Genomic DNA, 19,828 nt, shown 5'->3' on the forward strand with positions numbered 1-19,828 from the left:
AAACTGCTTGAAATAGACATCCTGGAAAGGTCTGCCTCAAAGACTAACATTTACTCTTTTCCAAATCAAATCTAAGACTAAGACATCTCTCAGTGAATGCTTGATTTGTCTGAGAAAAAAACAAAACACCAAACCTCTGCTACAAACAAGATAACGAACTCAATCCAGAGCAGAAAAAATGAAGCAGAAATTCAAACCACCTTTTATTTGGGCTGTAATCTCTTTCAAATAAACTGGTATATCCATTCTATGTTAGTTAAACCCATTTTACGATGCTCCTTTATTCCTCTTGAAGTTCTCCAAAGGCAATGGGTTTTTTTTTTTAAAAAAAAAAGGAGAAGCAGTGTGGGTTGGGGGAAGAGCCCGGGCTTGGGAGTCAGAGGTTGTGGGTTCTAATCCTGGCTCCGCCACTTGTCAGCTGTGTTACCTTGGGCAAGTCACTTCACTTCTCTGAGCTTCAGTGACCTCATCTGTAAAATGGGGATGAAGACTGTCAGCCCTATGTAGGACAACCTGATTACCTTGTACCTACCCAGCGCTTAGAACAGTGCTCGGCACATAGTAAGTGTTTAACAAATACCAACATTATTATTATTATTATTTTTAGAAAGGGATTTTGTGACTGAACAAATATCACTTTCCACAGAGCGAGCAAAGTTTAATGCGTTTCTGAACTATCTTGCCAGGGACCTCTTGCCCAAATCTGCCTGTGGCCCAGTATGCCTTCCCTTCTCATATCCAACAAACAATCACAATCAATTGAAGACACATCTCTTCAAGAGGCTTTCCTGACTAAGCCCTCCTTTCCTCTTCTCCCACTCCCTTCTGCAAAGCCCTGACTTGCTCCCTTTATTCATTTCCCCTCCCCTCAGCCCCACAGCACTTATGTACATGCCTGTAATTTATTTATTTGTATTAATATCTGCCTCCCCCTCTAGACTGTAACCTTGTTGTGGGCAGGCAATGTGTCCATTATACTGTTAAACCATACACTCCTGAGGGCTTAGTACAGTGCTCTACACAAAGTGCTCAATAAATACAAATGACTAATTGGGTGCTTCTAGTACAGGGGAAAACAGACAATACATTTCAGATATGGAAAGTAGTAAAGTGAAGGATATGTACATAGATGTTGTGGGGCTGTGATGAAAACATTCAGTGCCAGAGGGTGGTGGTAGTGATGGTGATGATATTACAGCATGGCATAGTGGATAGAGCCTGGGCCTGGGAGTCAGAAGATCATGGGTTCTAATCCTGCCTCTGTCATCTATCTGCTATGTGACCTTGGACAAGTCACTTCACTTCTCTGGGCCTCAGGCACTTTAACTGTGAAAAGGTGATTGAGGCTGTGAACCCCACATGGGAAAGGGATAGCACCTAATCCAATTTGCTTGTATCCACTTCAGCACTTAATACAGTACCTGGCACACAGTAGGCACCTAACAAATATCACTGTTATCATTATTATTACTATTAATAACAATAACATTAATAACCATCACTCTGCCATATTCCTGGCAAGAAGACACTCCCCCTCTAGACTGTAAGGTTTTTGTGGGCAAGGAATGTGTCTGTTTAGTGGTGTTTTGTACTGTCTCAAGCGATTAGTACAGTGGTCTGCATTAAGTAAGCGCTCAATAAATATGACTGAATAACTGAATGAAACCCCTGCTGTGGAGAACTACACTGAAAGTGTGCTTGATTGACAGGATCCAAACAGATGACAGCATTCCACCTCTAGTCTAAGCTCCTTGTCGGCAAGGACTATGTCTTCCAACTCTACCTACTGTACTGAACTTTCCCAAGCACTTAGTATGGTGCTCTGCACACAGTAAGCGTTCAGTAGATATCATTGATTGACTGATATCTCTTCTTGTGGCTAATGCTATAATAATTACTTGATTGGCCACTCCCTCAGAGTGGATAAAAAGAAGCAATTTTGTCCTTAAACACTGAGGCAGTTTGATCATGAACTGTACTATCTTTATACCCTCATAAAGAGACAGACCTCCATGTTATACGCACACAACAGCTATTTCAATGAAACTGAAGGTCCTTGGAAACCAATATCATATTCATTTTTAATAATAATGTTGGTATTTGTTAAGCGCTTACTATGTGCTGAGCACTGTTCTAAGCACTGGGGTAGATACAGGGTAATCAGGTTGTCCCAGGTGAGGCTCACAGTCTTAATCCCCATTTTCCAGATGAGGTAACTGAGGCACCGAGAAGTTAAGTGACTTGCCCGAAGTCACAGAGCTGACAGGTGGTGGAGCTGGGATTAGAACCCATGACCTCTGACTCCTAAGCCCGTGCTCTTTCCACTGAGCCATGCTGCTTCTCTTTTACACCATAGTAGTTTAAAAATGCATAAAAAAGTCATTCTCATGCTCAACAGTTTAGAATTCTTCTAGGTCATTAATTTCTTCTATTGTCACTTTAAGTCACTTATTTTCAGGTTTTTTGTTCCAAAGACAAAGGGGTATTCATGACTGAATAAGCACCCCGTGTGCTAAGTAAAGAATAATCTAGCTCTGGTTCAACATGACAGTGTGTTCTCCCAAGAGAAACACTATCATTCTTTTCATTACTAGATTGGAAACAAAACTGGGGCAACTTCTTGTTAAGACATAGTGGTCTTTACACTTCATTGGGCCTATCTCTATGTCCTTAAATTTATGTTTCTCCTCTGGAAAAGTTTAAGCAAACAGAATGAAGCTACATAGCTACTTCACTTTGTTCAGGCACCACAGACCAGTAAGCCAGAAACAAAAATGATTCACTCTGTCATTTGGCAATGCCAAAGTTCAGGTGCTAAAACAACATACCCAGGTAGACTGACCCAGGCCATATGAAGACCAGAAGGAAACTATTTTCTTGGTCTAAAGACTCATTCCTTAAACCCAGAGAAGATATTCTATGCAACCTACTCTTAGCACAGTTCTATGGCAGAGCTGGTTCATCAAATCTACATCTCCTCACCCATTCTCTCTCCCTCCCTCCAGGTTCATATCTCCTCCTGCCTTCAGGGCATCTCCACCTGGATATCCTCCCATCACCTAAAACTCAACATGTCCAAGACTGAGCTCCTCATCTTCCCTCCCAAACCCTGTCCTCTCCCCGACTTTCCCATCACTGTGGACAGCACTACCATCCTTCCCGTCTTCCAGGCCCGCAACCTCGGAATCATCCTTGACTCTGCTCTCTTTCACTCCACACATCCAATCTGTCACCAAAACCTGCCGGTCTCACCTTCACAACATCACCAAGATCCATCCTTTCCTCTCCATCCAAACTGCTACCTTGTTAGTACAATCACTCATCATCCCAACTGGATTACTGAATCAGCATCCTTTCTGACTTCCCAACCTCCTGCTTCTCCCCACTTCAGTCTGTACTTCACTTGGCTGCCTGGATTATCTTTCTACAGAAACATACAGGGAATGTCACCCCCCTCCTCAGAAATCTCCAGTGGTTGCCCATCAACCTTCCTATCAAGCAAAAACTCCTCACTACTGGCTTCAAAACTCTCCCTCCCCTTGCCTCCTCCTACCTCACCTCCCTTCTCTCCTTCTACAGCCCAACCCACACACTATGCTCCTCTGCTGCTAACCTCCTCACTGTGCCTCATTCTTGCCTATTCTGCCATCTGGCTTAGATCCTATCTCTGGCCTGTAATGCCCTCCCTGCTCAAATCTGCCAAACTAGCACACTTCCCCCCTTCAAAGCCCTAATGAGAGCTCACCTCCTCTAGGAGGCCTTTCCAGACTGAGCCTCCCTTTTCCTCTGCTGCTCCTCCCCTCATTGCCCCTACCCCTTCTTTCCGCCCCCCCCCACCCCACAGTACATGTGTATATATGTTTATATTTATTATTCTATTTATTTTACTAATGATGTGTACAAATCTATAATTCTATTTATATTGATGCTATTGTTGATTGCCTACTTGGTTTATTTTGTTGTCTGTCTCCCCGCTTCTAGACTGTGAGCCTGTTGTTGGGTAGGGATTGTCTCTATTTGTTGCCAAATTGTACTTTCCAAGCGCTTAGTACAGTGCTCTGCACACAGTAAGCACTCAATAAATACGGTTGAATGAATGATTGAATGAATCCTGCCAGTATATCAAGTGTGAACTAGTAGAATGCAGCCAGTCAGTTGCATTTATTGAATGCTTACTGTATGCAGAGCACTATATTAAAAGCTTGGAATAGTGCAATTACAACAATAGAAAGACACAGAACTTTTCTTTAGCTCAAACACATGACTCAAAGGGTCCTATGCTGATACTGTGAACTACAAGGAATTCAGATTTCTTCATACCTTAACCAAGCACACTACACATGTTTTTAAACTTGAAACTCTGTTGCTTCCCCCTGCCTCTAGTTTATTTTAGGGTCTGTTTTCTCTGCTAGATTGAAAGCTCCTTGAGGGCAAGGATCATATCTGCTCACTTTATTGTAGTTCCCCAAGCAATTAATATAATTCTCTGCAAACAGTAAGTGCTCAATAAATGACTGACTGATCAATTCATTCTGTAACGCTTTGCTTGCAGGAGTGATTAGCAATTATTTTAATCAGTTTTTCCCACAACTCTCAGATATTTAATATTTATTATTATATATATAATAATAACAATAGTAGAACATCAGTGTAGTCTAGTAGAAAGATCACTGACCTAAGAGTCAGAGAACCTGGTTTCTAAACATGGCTCCACTATTCATTCAATAGTATTTATTGAGCGCTTACTACATGCAGAGCACTGTACTAAGCGCTTGGAATGAACAAGTCGGCAACAGATAGAGACAGTCCCTGCCGTTGGACGGGCTTACAGTCTAATTGGGGGAGATGGACAGACAAGAACAATGGCAATAAATAGAGTCAAGGGGAAGAACATCTAGTAAAAAAATGGCAACTAAATAGAATCAAGGCGATGTACATTTCATTAACAAAATAAATAGGGTAATGAAAACATATACAGTTGAGCGGACGAGTACAGTGCTGAGGGGATGGGAAGGGAGAGGGGGAGGAGCAGAGGGAAATGGGGGGAAAAGAGGGTTAAGCTGCGGAGAGGTGAAGGGGGGTGGTAGAGGGAGTAGAGGGAGAAGAGGAGCTCAATCTGGGAAGGCCTCTTGCAGGAGGTGAGTTTTAAGTAGGGTTTTGAAGAGGGGAAGAGAATCAGTTTGGCGGAGGTGAGGAGGGAGGGCGTTCCGGGACCGCGGGAGGACGTGGCCCAGGGGTTGACGGCGGGATAGGCGAGACCGAGGGACGGTGAGGAGGTGGGCAGCAGAGGAGCGGAGCGTGCGGGTGGGCGGTAGAAAGAGAGAAGGGAGGAGAGGTAGGAAGGGGCAAGGTGATGGAGAGCCTTGAAGCCTAGAGTGAGGAGTTTTTGTTTGGAGCGGAGGTCGATTGGCAACCACTGGAGTTGTTTAAGAAGGGGAGTGACATGCCCAGATCGTTTCTGCAGGAAGATGAGCCAGGCAGCGGAGTGAAGAAGAGACTGGAGCAGGGCGAGAGAGGAGGAAGGGAGGTCAGAGAGAAGGCTGACACAGTAATCTAGCCGGGATATAACGAGAGCCCGTAGCAGTAAGGTAGCCGTTTGGGTGGAGAGGAAAGGGCAGATCTTGGCGATATTGTAAAGGTGAAACCGGCAGGTCTCGGTAACGGATAGGATGTGTGGGGTGAATGAGAGAGACGAGTCAAGGAGGACACCGAGATTGCGGGCCCGAGAGACGGGAAGGATGGTCGTGCCATCCACGGTGATAGGGAAGTCTGGGAGCGGACCGGGTTTGGGAGGGAAGATGAGGAGCTCAGTCTTGCTCACGTTGAGTTTTAGGTGGCGGGCCGACATCCAGGTGGAGATGTCCTGGAGGCAGGAGGAGATGCGAGCCTGAAGGGAGGGGGAGAGGACAGGGGCGAAGATGTAGATCTGTGTGTCATCTGCATAGAGATGGTAGTCAAAGCCGTGAGAGCGAATGAGTTCACCAAGGGAGTGAGTGTAAATGGAGAACAGAAGAGGGCCAAGAACTGACCCTTGAGGAACTCCAACAGTTAAAGGATGGGAGGAGGAGGAGGAGGAGGCACCAGCAAAGGAGACCGAGAATGACCGGCCAGAGAGGTAAGAGGAGAACCAGGAGAGGACGGAGTCCGTGAAGCCAAGGTGAGATAAGGTATGGAGGAGGAGGGGATGGTCGACAGTGTCAAAGGCAGCAGAGAGGTCAAGGAGGATTAGAATGGAGTAGGAGCCATTGGATTTGGCAAGAAGGAGGTCACGGGTGACCTTAGAGAGAGCAGTCTCGGTAGAGTGGAGGGGACGGAAGCCAGATCGGAGGGGGTCTAGGAGAGAATGGGAGTTAAGGAATTCTAAGCATCGATTGTAGACGACTCGTTCTAGGATTTTGGAAAGAAAGGGTAGTAGGGAGATAGGGCGATAACTGGAGGGGGAAGTGGGGTCAAGAGCGGGTTTTTTTAGGATGGGGGAGACGTGGGCATGTTTGAAGGCAGAGGGGAAGGAGCCATTTGAGATTGAGTGGTTAAAAATAGAAGTTAAGGAAGGGAGGAGGGCAGGGGCGATGGTTTTAATAAGGTGAGAGGGAATGGGGTCCGAGGCGCAGGTGGAGGGGGTGGCACTTGTGAGGAGGGAGGAGATTTTCTCTGAGGATACTGCAGGGAAGGACCTGTTATGTGACCTTGGGCAAATCACATCTCTGTGTCTCAATTCCCCATATGCCAAATGGGAAGTTAATACCTCTTCTCTCTCCTACTTAGACTATGAAGCCCAAATGAGATCTGATGATCTTGTATCTCCCCCAGGGTTTAGAACAGTGCTTGGCACGTGGTAAGCATTTAACAGAAACCATAAAAATTATTGTCAGTAATTTTAATTATTATTCATCATGTTGATCGGCAGTGAATTAGTTGAGAGTAGACTTGTATAGGATGTAGATCCCTTGGAACTCTAAGAGCAGCAATTATCATTATTTTATTGTTGTTATTATTATTATTATCATTGTTAAGCACTAAGTGATAATAATAATAATAATAATGTTGGTATTTGTTAAGCGCTTACTATGTGCAGAGCACTGTTCTAAGCGCTGTGGTAGACACAGGGGAATCAGGTTGTCCCATGTGGGGCTCACAGTCTTCATCCCCATTTTACAGATGAGGGAACTGAGGCACAGAGAAGTTAAGTGACTTGCCCACAGTTACACAGCTGACAAGTGGCAGAGCTGGAATTCGAACTCATGACCTCTGACTCCAAAGCCAATGCTCTTTCCACTGAGCCACGCAAGTGCTAAGTACCGGCAGTACGGTAGATACAAGATCATTGGGTCAAACACAGTCACCATCCCACATGGAGCTCACAGTCTAAATAGAAGGGAAAACAGGTATTGAATCAGGTATTGAATTACAGATGAGGAAACAGAGGCACAGAGAACTGACATGACTTGCCCAAGGTGTGTGGGTTTGCTGAGCCTCTGACTATCCGCGGTGTGAGTGGGTAGGGAAGAAGGAAGCCAGGAGAGGAAAAGAGATGGGACACAGCACGATACATCACCTTTGTGAGAGAGTCAAAGGATGAAGCGTGGTGGCAAAGTTAGCCGAAGAGAAGGGAGAAAGTTTTATTGGAAGAGATGAAAGTGGGGAAGGGAAGAAGAGTACAAAGAGGAGCATCTATTCCATGTGTCATTCAGTCTTGTCTTGACTTATGCCATCTAGTCGTGTCTGACCCATAGTGACGCCATGAACGTGTCTCTCCCAGAACACTCCACCTCCATCTGCAATTGTTCTGGTGATGTTTCCATAGAGTTTTCTTGTTAAAACTATGTAAGTGGTTTACCATTGCGTCCTTCTCAACATGAGCAAGACTGAGCTCCTCATCTTTCCTCCCAAACCTGGTCCGCTCCCAGACTTCTCTATCACCGTGGATGGCACGACCATCCTTCCCGTCCCGCAGGCCCGCAATCTCGGTGTCATCCTTGACTCGTCCCTCTCGTTCACCCCACACATCCTATCCGTTACCAAGACCTGCCGGTTTCACCTCTACAATATCGCCAAGATCCGCCCTTTCCTCTCCACCCAAATGGCTACCTTACTATTGCGGGCTCTCGTTATATCCCGGCTAGACTACTGTGTCAGCCTTCTCTCTGACCTCCCTTCCTCCTCTCTCGCCCCGCTCCGGTCTATTCTTCACTCCGCTGCCCGGCTCATCTTCCCGCAGAAACGATCTGGGCATGTCACTCCCCTTCTTAAACAACTCCAGTGGTTGCCTATCGACCTCCGCTCCAAACAAAAACTCCTCACTCTAGGCTCCAAGGCTCTCCATCACCTTGCCCCTTCCTACCTCTCCTCCCTTCTCTCTTTCTACCGCCCACCCCGCACGCTCCGCTCCTCTGCCGCCCACCTCCTCGCCGTCCCTCGGTCTCGCCTATCCCGCCGTCGACCCCTGGGTCACGTCCTCCCGCGGTCCTGGAACGCCCTCCCTCCTCACCTCCGCCAAACTGATTCTCTTTCCCTCTTCAAAACCTTACTTAAAAATCACCTCCTCCAAGAGGCGTTCCCAGACTGAGCTCCTCTTCCCCCTCTACTCCCTCTGCCATCCCCCCTTTACCTCTCCGCAGCTAAAGCCTCATTTTCCCTTTTCCCTCTGCTCCTCCACCTCTCCCTTCCCATCCCCACAGCACTGTACCCGTCCGCTCAACTGTATATATTTTCGTAACCCTATTTATTTTGTTAATGAATTGTACATCGCCTCGATTCTATTTAGTTGCCACTGTTTTTACGAGATGTTCTTCCCCTTGACGCTGTTTAGTGCCATTGTTCTTGTCTGTCCGTCTCCCCCGATTAGACTGTAAGCCCGTCCAACGGCAGGGACTGTCTCTATCTGTTGCCGACTTGTTCATCCCAAGCGCTTAGTACAGTGCTCTGCACATAGTAAGCGCTCAATAAATACTATGAATAAATCCTTTCATTCATTCAATAGTATTTTAGTCTAATCGGGGGAGACGGACAGACAAGAACAATGGCACTAAACAGCGTCAAGGGGAAGAACATCTCGTAAAAACAGTGGCAACTAAATAGAATCGAGGCGATGTACAATTCATTAACAAAATAAATAGGGTTACGAAAATATATACAGTTGAGCGGACGGGTACAGTGCTGTGGGGATGGGAAGGGAGAGGTGGAGGAGCAGAGGGAAAAGGGAAAATGAGGCTTTAGCTGCGGAGAGGTAAAGGGGGGATGGCAGAGGGAGTAGAGGGGGAAGAGGAGCTCAGTCTGGGAACGCCTCTTGGAGGAGGTGATTTTTAAGTAAGGTTTTGAAGAGGGAAAGAGAATCAGTTTGGCGGAGGTGAGGAGGGAGGGCGTTCCAGGACCGCGGGAGGACGTGACCCAGGGGTCGACGGCGGGATAGGCGAGACCGAGGGACGGCGAGGAGGTGGGCGGCAGAGGAGCGGAGCGTGCGGGGTGGGCGGTAGAAAGAGAGAAGGGAGGAGAGGTAGGAAGGGGCAAGGTGATGGAGAGCCTTGGAGCCTAGAGTGAGGAGTTTTTGTTTGGAGCGGAGGTCGATAGGCAACCACTGGAGTTGTTTAAGAAGGGGAGTGACATGCCCAGATCGTTTCTGCGGGAAGATGAGCCGGGCAGCGGAGTGAAGAATAGACCGGAGCGGGGCGAGAGAGGAGGAAGGGAGGTCAGAGAGAAGGGAGTCTTCACCCTCGACTCTCTCCCATGTCGCTGCTGGCCAGCACAGGTGAGTTTTGACTTGTAGCAGAGATTGCCTTCCACTTGCTAGTCACTGCCCAATCTAGGAATGGAATGGGTAGACCTCTGCTTGACTCTCCCTCCCATAGTTGAGACTGGTAGAGTACTGGAAACTCTCCATGTGTGACCCTGAGAGGGGAGTCATTCAGTCAGTCACCTCACACCAGCCAGCCAGAAGCCACCCCCTCACACTGGTTGGCTGGAAGCTACCACCTCACACCGGTAGGAAGAAGCCACCTTACCAGCTGGCTGGAAACTGTCACCTTACACTGACTGGCCAGAAGCAGCCGACTCACGCTGGCCGGAAACTACAGCCTAACGCCTGCCAGAAGAAGCAGCGTGGAAAGAGTGGAAAGAGCACGGGCTTGGGAGTCAGAGGTGGCTGACTTATCAGCCACTTAGCTGTGTGACTTTGGGCAAGTCACTTAACTTCTCTGTGCCTCAGTTACTTCATCTGGAAAATGGGGATTAGAACTGTGAGCCCCACATGGGTCAACCTAATTACCTTGTATCTACCCAGTGCTTAGAACAGTGCTTGGCACATAGTAAGTGCTTAACAAATACCAAAATTATTATTATTATCTTACACCAGCTGGCCAGAAGCAGTTGCCTCACACTGGCTGACCAGAAGCTTCTGCCTTTAGAACATTTAGAAACTACAGTAGCCATAACCAAGGACCATTGCCTGGACAGTGAGGAGCCTCTGTAACACTGTTATCTTGCAGTTAAATGGTAACTCATTTTTTTTTTTAACTTCACTCTCATTATTCAAGTTACCTGTCTTACCTAATGGTATTGTAGCTCACAAAAAATGCTTAATAGAGATCAGTACTATCATTTTCCTTTTCTTAGCCACTTCTCTTACACATCCATCTGGCACCCCTAAATTCCTTAGGAGTCTCCCCACATTTAAGGCCCATTATCAGAAGTCCCATGGCCAAGGCTGCTAGACAGGAGAAATGTATAAGCGACATGGAAAGTGGGCTAGAGCTTAGAATGGAGGGGCAGTGGGGATGGAATGATGCTGAAATTATAGTTTCCTGTCCTATAGGGATTCTTCCTAGGCAAAATAGGAAGACTAGGCTAATGTTGCAGGACCAAAGATTTAGGTTTGACCCAAGGAAGGACTTTGGTGGGAAGGACGATTGAATACCAAACACCATAAAATAGCAAAATGAACATTTGGACAGTTCTTTTATTTTCCTTTTTTAAAGTTACATTTGTTAAGCACTTATTATGTGTCAAACACTATTCTAAGCCCTGGGGTAGATACAAGTTAATAAGGTTGGACACAGTATTTGTCCCACATAGGACTCACAGACTAAACAGGAGAGATAACAGGAGAACTGAGGCAAAGAGAAAGTGAAGTGACTTGCCCAGTTGGCAGAGTCAGGAATAGAACTCAGGTCCTCTGACTCCCAAGCCCGTGCTCCTTCCACTAGATGCTGCTACTTGCTGTTTGCTGCTCAGGGTCTCTTTCAGCTCTTGTCACTTGCTATCTTCATTCATTCATTCAATATTATTTATTGAGTGCTTACTGTGTGCAGAGCACTGTACTAAGCACTTGGAATGTATAATTTGGCAACAGATAGAGACAATCCCTGCCCAACCACCTCTCAATGTAGCCTTCTAGCTGAACCTGGTTCTCCACTCTCCCACCTCCCTCAGTCAGGCTGTTCCACTGACTTTCATTCATTTATTCAATCGTATTTATTGAGCGCTTACTGTGTGCAGAGCACTGTACTTAGTGCTTGGAAAGTACAATTCGGCAACAAATGGAGACAATCTCTACCCAACAAGAGGCTTACAGTCTAGAGGGGGGAGACAGACCACAAAACAAAACAAGTAGACAGGCATCAATAACATCAATAAAAATAAATAGAATTATAGATATATACACATCATTAATAAAATAAATAGAATAATAAAATAATAAATATTTACATATATACACAAGTGCTGTGGGACGGGGAGAGGGATAGAGCAGAGGGAGGGGGTACGGGCAATGGGGAAAGGAGGAGGAGCAGAGGAAAAAGGGGGGCTCAGTCTGGGAAGGCCTCCCGGAGGAGGTGACCTTTCAGTAGGACTTTGAAGGGGGAAAGTGTGTTAGTTGGGTGGATGTGAGGAGGGAGGGCACTCCAGGCCAGAGGAAGGATGTGGGTGAGGGGTCGGCAACAGGACAGGCAAGAACGAGGCAGGCACACAGCTCTCACTGCATTCAAATCTCTCTTAAAATCCCACCTCCTCCAACAGGTCTTTCTATGTTCACCTCCCATATATATACAGTCATTGATTTATTTTGAGCACACTAGAGTGTGTAAGCTCTATTCTATACTTCACACTCATCTAGTAGCATGCCCTGCATTAAGCTGATGCTCAGTAAATATCACTACTACTACTATTCCTAGTACTACTACTAGGTCTGGGTTTGGTTACCCCTTAAGTTAGACTCTCCAGAAGAAACCAGACACCTGGAATATGTCCATCCAGTGAGCCTTTCAGAGGAACCCCTTGCCAAATAGTATGATGGCTAAAAATTGTGGCAGATAATTCAGACTTAATTAGAGCAAAGAGATGAATCGGGGAATTTTAGTTATTGTCTGAGATGTCCTAGAATCATCCCAGAGCTGTAGAGGGCGATGTTTGTACCTAAAGACTGATTCTATTGAAAATGATTTCTAATATAATCTTGCTGACATGCTGGTTACGAGACCTTGGTCTTTATTTTAATGAGTAAATACAATTTTTCTTACTCCAACTACATAAAAGAGCCATCTTCAAACAAAAACGTCTGCATTGAAGGATGAGCCTTGGCCATTTTTATAATGAGAAACCTAAATTAAACATTAGCCAGAACTGGTAAAATGAAAGCAATGTTGTTATAAATGTAATCATAATAATAGTCATAATAATTGTGGTATTTGTTAAGTGTCTACTATGTGCCAGGCACTGGGCTAAGCACTGGGGTGGATAAAACCAAATCGGGTTGGACACACTCCCTGCCCCTTGGGGGACTCAATCTCAATCCCCATTTTACAGATGAGGTGACTGAGGCACAGAGAAGTGAAGTGACTTGCCCAGGGTCACACAGAAGAGAAATGGATAGAATCAGGATCACCTCCTCCAGGAGGCCTTCCCAGACTGAGCCCCCCTCTTCCCTCTGCTCCTCCTCCCCTCCTTATTCACCCCCCACCCTCTGCTCATTCCCCTTCCCCTCCCCGCAGCACTGTGCATATTTGTATATATTATTTATTACCCTAATTATTTTGTTAATGATGTGTATATCTCCATGATTCTATTTATCTTGATGATGTTGTTTTGTTTTTTTTTGCTTTGCTGTCTGTCTCCCCGTTTAGACTGTGAGCCCATTATTGGGCAGGGATTGTCTCTATCTGTTGAAGAATTGTACATTCCAAGCGCTTGGTACAGTGCTTTGCACATAGTGCTCAATAAATACTCTTGAATGAATGAATGAATGATTAGAGCCCATGACCTTCTGACTCCAAGGCCTGGGCTCTATCCACTAGGCCATGCAGCTTCTTGGACCACATCTGAAGAGGAAAATAATTTGTGTTGTGAAACATTCCTTACCTACATTTCTCAAGCACTTCACAGTGACAGCAAAACCCTTCGTACGTGGCAAGAGATGATATTTGAGTTTAGGCAGACCTTTAGCCTCGGCTACCTGCATACTGATCTGGTGTTTCTGTTCTGTGAATCTTGTGCCCTCGCAATGAATCAGGAACTGAAAGCAAGAGAAGGCTGCAATTAGAATTCATTCCCCAGGTGGGGATTGTAACATGAGCACAGGGAATAAACAAAAATGTATCACAGTTTAGAACACTTGCAGCTCCACCTGGAAGTGAACTAAAACCCAGTCCGTTCTTGTTCCTGGGGTAACGATGGAATGTGACAGGATCCTGATCCCTTACTCTCTTTCTCTTCAGTCAAGGAGCCACTTCCTGAGAAGGAACGAGCAGTACAGAAAGGGAACGAGTAATTGGGGTTCAGTCACATTCCACTGCCCACAGATGACTCATTGTCTCACTTGAAGTAAAGTGCCAAACCTGTCTGATGATGGTCTCCTGAGAGAGCAGTCAGGATGCTGCTGCTGCCTGCAAAATGCTTAGGAGTTCAGGATGGAAGAATCAGTCAATCAAGCAATGGTATTTACTGAGCGCTTATTCTTGTGCACAGCACCGTACTTAGCGCTTGGAAGAGAACAATAGAGTTGGTAGACACGATCCCCACTCTCAAAGAGCTTTCGATCTAATGGGATTTTAGATGATCAAACATGGCTGTGTCATTCAGTAAGCATGGACAAGGCAGTCAATGAAGCAACGGTATTTACTGAGTGCTTACTCTGTGCAGAGCACTATACTTAGCGTTTGGAAGAGTACAATACAATAGAGTTGGCAGTCATGATCCCCGCTCTCAAGAAACTTACTATCTAGTTGGTATTTAGATGGTCAAGCATGGTTGGCTCATTTGTTAAGCTCAGGAGATGTAGGTGGAGGGAAAATCTAATAGGGATCTTCCAACCTCAGAAAGAGGGTAAGAAGAGAGGAGAGGCAGGCCCTGCAGAGATGAAATAAGATCCATTCACACAGTAAAGAGAAGAACAAGCAGGGAAAGCTCCTCACTGAGACAGATTGGAGCAATTAGGCCTGCCCGGGGAATAATAATAATAATAATGGTACTTGTTAAGCACTTAATAATAATAATAATAATAATAATGTTGGTATTTGTTAAGCGCTTACTATGTGCCGAGCACTGTTCTAAGCACTGGGGTAGACACAGGGGAATCAGGTTGTCCCACGTGGGGCTCACAGTCTTAATCCCCATTTTACAGATGAGGTAACTGAGGCACCGAGAAGTTAAGTGACTTGCCCAAAGTCACACAGCTGACAAGTGGTAGAGCCGGGGTTCGAACCCATGACCTCTGACTCCAAAGCCCGTGCTCTTTCCAGTGAGCCACGCTGCTTCTCTATGTACTTACTATGCACTTACTAAGCACTTACTATGTAACAAGCACTGTTCTAAGCACAGGGACAGATAAAAGTTAATCAGGTTGGACACAAGATCCACACGGGGCTCACACTCTTAATCCCCATTTTATAGATGAGGTAACTGAGGCTCAGAGAATTTATCTGACTTGCCCAAGGTCACACAGGAGACTTGTGGCAGAGCCAGGATGAGAAGGTTCCTTTGGAGCTGAAAAGAAGCCAGGGTTGGCATTACAGTATCTGGACTGTAAGCTTGATATGGGCAGGGTATGTGTCTGTTTGTTGTTCTATTGTACTCGCCCAAGCACTTAGTCCAGTGCTCTGCACACAGTAAGAGCTCAATAAATACAAATGACTGACATTATGAAGACTGTATACTGGGCTGGCTGTTGGGGAAGGACCCTAAGAGGAAACCACAAGCCCTCCCCATCACCACCTCTTACCCAGAAGTTCTCTGGGTAATCCCGGAGATTGAGCAAGGCTTGCATGACCGTCCGCCGGTCCTCGTCCCATTTGCGCGTACAGAAGACAATTTCCAGGAAATACCACATCCAGCCAATCAGAGGAACGTAGGAAAGCTCTTTCTTCGCAAGCACTTTGGAACTCTGAAACAGAGGGAGTGGAGGGAGGGGGCAGCAAGACAAGAAAGTCACATTTTCAGCAGGGCTTGTTTGATGACACTGAAGGACCACGTTAGGTTTGTCTGAGAGGGGTCTGCTGTACCCCGCAATTACTGCCAAGGCAACAAAAATCCAACCCCATGCCTTCACTGTGCCCCATTCCCTGTAAGATGACCAGAACATCACATTTTTGAAGAAGGGGACTTTGGGGGCAATGTCTGGGTCAACAATGCTAATGATGATAATCCTGGGTTCTAATCTTGGCTCTTCCACTTTCCTGTTATGTGACCTTGGGCAAGTCATTTCACTTCTCTGTGTCTCTGTAACCTCATCTGTAAAATGGGAATTAAGACAGTGAGTCCAGGGTGAGATAGGGACTGTGTGCACCTAATTCATTTGTATCCACCCTGGTGCTAAGCACAGTGCCTGGCACCTAGTAAGTGGTTAACCAATTCCACAATTATTATTAATAATTGTTATGATAATAATAATAAATATGAAATTATTTAACCACTTGCTAGGTCCCAAGCGCTATGGTAAGTAGAATCAGATCAAAAACCATCCACCTTGGCTCTCCCACAAGGAGAACAAGTATATTAGCCACACCACTTTAGAAAGGAAGTGTGATGATCCGCACCATCAATTTAGCTGCACTGGTTCTAGGACCATGAACGAGAGGAAGACAGGATGGGGAGGGTTAGGCTAGGCCTGAGAGTGACTCTGAAGCCTGTCACAAATCAGAGTACAAAGGCCTTAGATAAAGCCTCAGTATGGGCATAAGAGTTGTAAGAGTGTATAAATCAAAGGCTTTAGGGTGCTACTTTGTTCTAACTAGGACACACAAATGACCTAATTCAGCTTTTCTCAAAGTCTCTTCAATCTTCCTTCTCCCACCTCCATTGCCAAGAGGGACATACTGCAACCGACTAAGCTATCAGATAAAGTTCAGGAAACTCAAAATCAAATGAGCATTGTTCTACAATTAGTCATGGCCACAAGGGACTTGGCCCAACATACATGAGGCAACAGTTTCCTAAGAACTCATGGTTACCAGTATTTTTTATTATCGTTAATAATAATAATAATAATAATAATAATGATAATAATGGTATTTGTGAATACAGTGCCAGTGTCAGGCACTGTACTTAGTGTTGTGTTGAACCCAATCCTTGTCCATCATGGGGCTCACAGTCTTAATCCCCATTTTACAGTTGAGCTATCTGAGGCACAGAGAGTAGAATGACTTGCCCAAAGCCACACACTGGGGAAGTGGCGGTCAGGATTAGAACCCGTGACCTGATTCCCAGGCCCATGCTCTATCCACTATGCCAAGCTGCTTTTCTTATCATTATTATCATTTATTTATTATAGATAAAAACCCAGGCAAACCTCTTCCACTTGTCTGGGTCAAATGGAAGGCATTATTTAAGGAATCATCCCTCTTCGGGTCACATGGACTTTTCCCCAGTTTAGCTGCGAGTCTGGCCTGGAGGGGCAGGGAGGTCAGGGAGATGATAGTAGAGCAGCAGGGAATACTAAAGTTCACTTGACTTCCAACTTTCGCTCAGGTTGATACCTGGCCCACCACTGCCTCTACCATCAAAACATTACAGTCTTCACTTTTCTCTGAACAGTAAGACTGAAAACATACTACATCATGGCATACTTTGTGCCCATATTATATTGGGGGGAGTCCTCTGCTTTGCCTGATATACAGAACTTACTCAGCTGGGCAAGGTGTCCTCAGCAGGAGATTTAGTTGAATGACAGATGTGGAAAAATTCTACCCAGCTCTTCAATCAATGCTATATTTTGCGTGCTTACTGAGTGCAAAGCACTGTTCTAAACACGTGGGAGAGTATGGCACAATAGAGATGGTAGACATATTCCCTCCCCACAAGGAACTTACATGCTCCGTTATTGAACTGGCATCCTTAGGCAGTTGTATCCTTAGCACAGGTGAAATGGAGCTCGAGGAAATTTTAGACCCCAAACTGACTGGAGCATTTCCAGTGACATTGCTTGGCTTGGGTTACAGGACTCTTTGAACCCCAATGGAATTTGAGGATCACATAAACAGTAACAGCCTGCCACAATGCTTTAGTTTTGTATTGTTCCAAGGAGTCACCAGTTTAAACTATCGACTCTGTCACAGTGTCCCAAACAGACTGGCTAATGAAGCATCCCTTAAAGGGAATCAAATCCGCTTTTTAATGGACAGAGTATTTATTGCCAGAATAGCAAAAATTCACATACACAGGGCTCGGATTACGGGAGATTTAAAGCATGCGCAACTGTGGGAGCGATAATCAGGTTTTCTCTCTTTTTGAAAACTCAGAAAGATGGAATTTCATTTTTAAAACTTTGGGATTATTTTGAACAGTGATTTTGCATGATTCACAGGCACTGCAATCCACATAATGAGTGTTTCTTCAGCAATCTGTACACGTGTTCCCATTCCTCAAAATCCTCCACCATTGGCTTACTCCTCTCGGCAAGCCAAAACTCCTCCCCACCATCTTTATAGCATTCGGCCTACCTTCATCCTTGCTCCTCTCCCACCACATCCCAGCCAATCTACTCACTATACCTCCACCTTGACTCTCCCACAGTCAATCTCTTGCTCACACTCTTCCTTTTGCTTGGAACTCCCCCGCCCATCCATCAGACAATTGCTCTCCCCATCTTTAAAATTCTAGTAAAATCAATCTCCTTCAGGATGCCTTCCCTGATTAATCTCTCTTCTCCTCACCTTATTTCCCCATTGTCACTTCGATGCTTCCTGATCACTTCTGAACTTGAATCTTCACCCACTAAGACCTCACCCCAGGCATCCCAAACCAATGCCACTTAGGTGCATATCTTTAAACTCTGTTTTTTCCCACAACCTGTACTTTATTTTAGCATCTCACCTGGCCTGCTAGATTGTAAACTAATTAAGGGTAGGGGCTGTGTTGACTAATTCCTGTACTCTCCCAAGAGCTGACAACAATTCTCTGCAAAGCACAAGTGCTCAATAAACGCTATGATGGGCAAATGACTAAACAGATATTTCTGTGGCAAACAGTCCTGTTAAGGCAATTAGCTTTAATATGGGGTATCGATCGATCCATCAGATCCACTCTGTGCAGAACGCTGTAATAAAAGCTTTAGAGAAAAGAGCATTTGACTCTGTCACCAATCCAAAACTTAGCTATATCATATATCAGGCATCAGATATTAGAGTGAGATGGAGGATGAACACAGAGGATAAACAAACCTATTCCTCTATGCCAATTAGCTAGACTTTTTAGCAGAGTGGTGTAGGGGATAGAGCCCAGGCCTGGGAGTCAGATGACTTGGGTTCTAATCCTGGCTCTGCCACCTGTCTTCTGTGCTACCTTGGGCAAGTCACTTCACTTCTCTGGGTCTCAGTTCCCTCCTCAGCAGATTGGGGATTTTCTCCCTGTTCTCCCTCCTACTTAGACTGTGAGCTCCATGTAGGACCTGACTATCTTATATCTAGCCCAGAACTTAGTATAGTGCTCAATACATAGTAACTGTTTAAAAATATCACAAGTATTATTTTTATAGTGGGGAGAAGGGCGATTCAACCCCTTATCCCCCCCCCCCCGAAAAAAAGGTTGATGATGCATTTAACCGTGACCAAATCTTCCAGCTATCCCATTTCAAAATAGGGGTTTGTTCTGTGAAGATTCTGACAATGCAGCAAATAAATGGTTTCAATTTAAATTCATCTAAATGAATTAGGGTTTATAAACTGGCTTAAGTTTTCCTTGATGTTTTCACTGTCAAAATGGACTGTACATCATCCAAAAAAAACACATTTGATGCATGATTTCCTTGATTAATCATTTTTTTTTTTAGAAAGGAGTTACTGGCACACCTCAGGAAGTGCTCTGGTTGGTAGCTGCTTTAGCAGAATAATAGTCTTTGGTTTGGTGGTGAATGGCACAGGTCCTTGATCTCTCCCTTTTGATGGAGGGAAGAGAACCAATGAGACATTGACAGGAAAATCCAGAAAGGGCACATGGGTGAGGGCGTGATAGTGGATTTGAAGGACAACATAAATGGTAAGATTTTTGAGTGATATATCATAGCATCCGTTTGTAGAGAAATTCCATTCAAACAAAAATATCATGTTAGAAGTGCTCTAAAAAGCACCTGCCTGGGGTGAGGAAGATGATTAAGAAATGATCTAATGAGTTTGGGAAGCTGTAAAAATAGGGTACGTACTATTCTAACATAAGATAACTGACTAATTCAAGTAGAGATGTGGAGATAATGTTTCAGGATCAAGACAATACCTTGTCTGGAACAGCAAGTTATAGAACCAACAAGATTGTAGACTGTAGTCCTCTAAACTCAATGTGAGTAGGAAATGTGTTTGTTATATTGTACACTACCCAGTGCTTAATACAGTGCCCCACACACAGTAAGCCCTCA

General features: G+C 45.2%; 1 protein-coding gene across 6 annotated transcripts in view; it reads right to left on the bottom strand.

Annotated features, from left to right (window-relative positions):
• Positions 1-19,828, bottom strand: part of AGPAT4 (1-acylglycerol-3-phosphate O-acyltransferase 4) — a 162,035-nt gene that overhangs the window by 17,568 nt on the left and 124,639 nt on the right. For all 6 annotated transcript variants that reach the window (XM_029057182.1, XM_029057181.2, XM_029057183.2 and 3 more), the window contains 2 exons: positions 15,206-15,367; positions 13,348-13,501 (listed from right to left, as the gene is read on the bottom strand). In XM_029057182.1, the coding sequence (XP_028913015.1) occupies positions 13,348-13,501; positions 15,206-15,367 (316 nt within the window). The remainder of the gene's footprint in view (positions 1-13,347; positions 13,502-15,205; positions 15,368-19,828) is intronic.

The sequence above is a fragment of the Ornithorhynchus anatinus genome, unplaced genomic scaffold, assembly GCF_004115215.2.
Source record: "Ornithorhynchus anatinus isolate Pmale09 unplaced genomic scaffold, mOrnAna1.pri.v4 scaffold_481_arrow_ctg1, whole genome shotgun sequence".
Classification (NCBI taxonomy): domain Eukaryota; kingdom Metazoa; phylum Chordata; class Mammalia; order Monotremata; family Ornithorhynchidae; genus Ornithorhynchus; species Ornithorhynchus anatinus.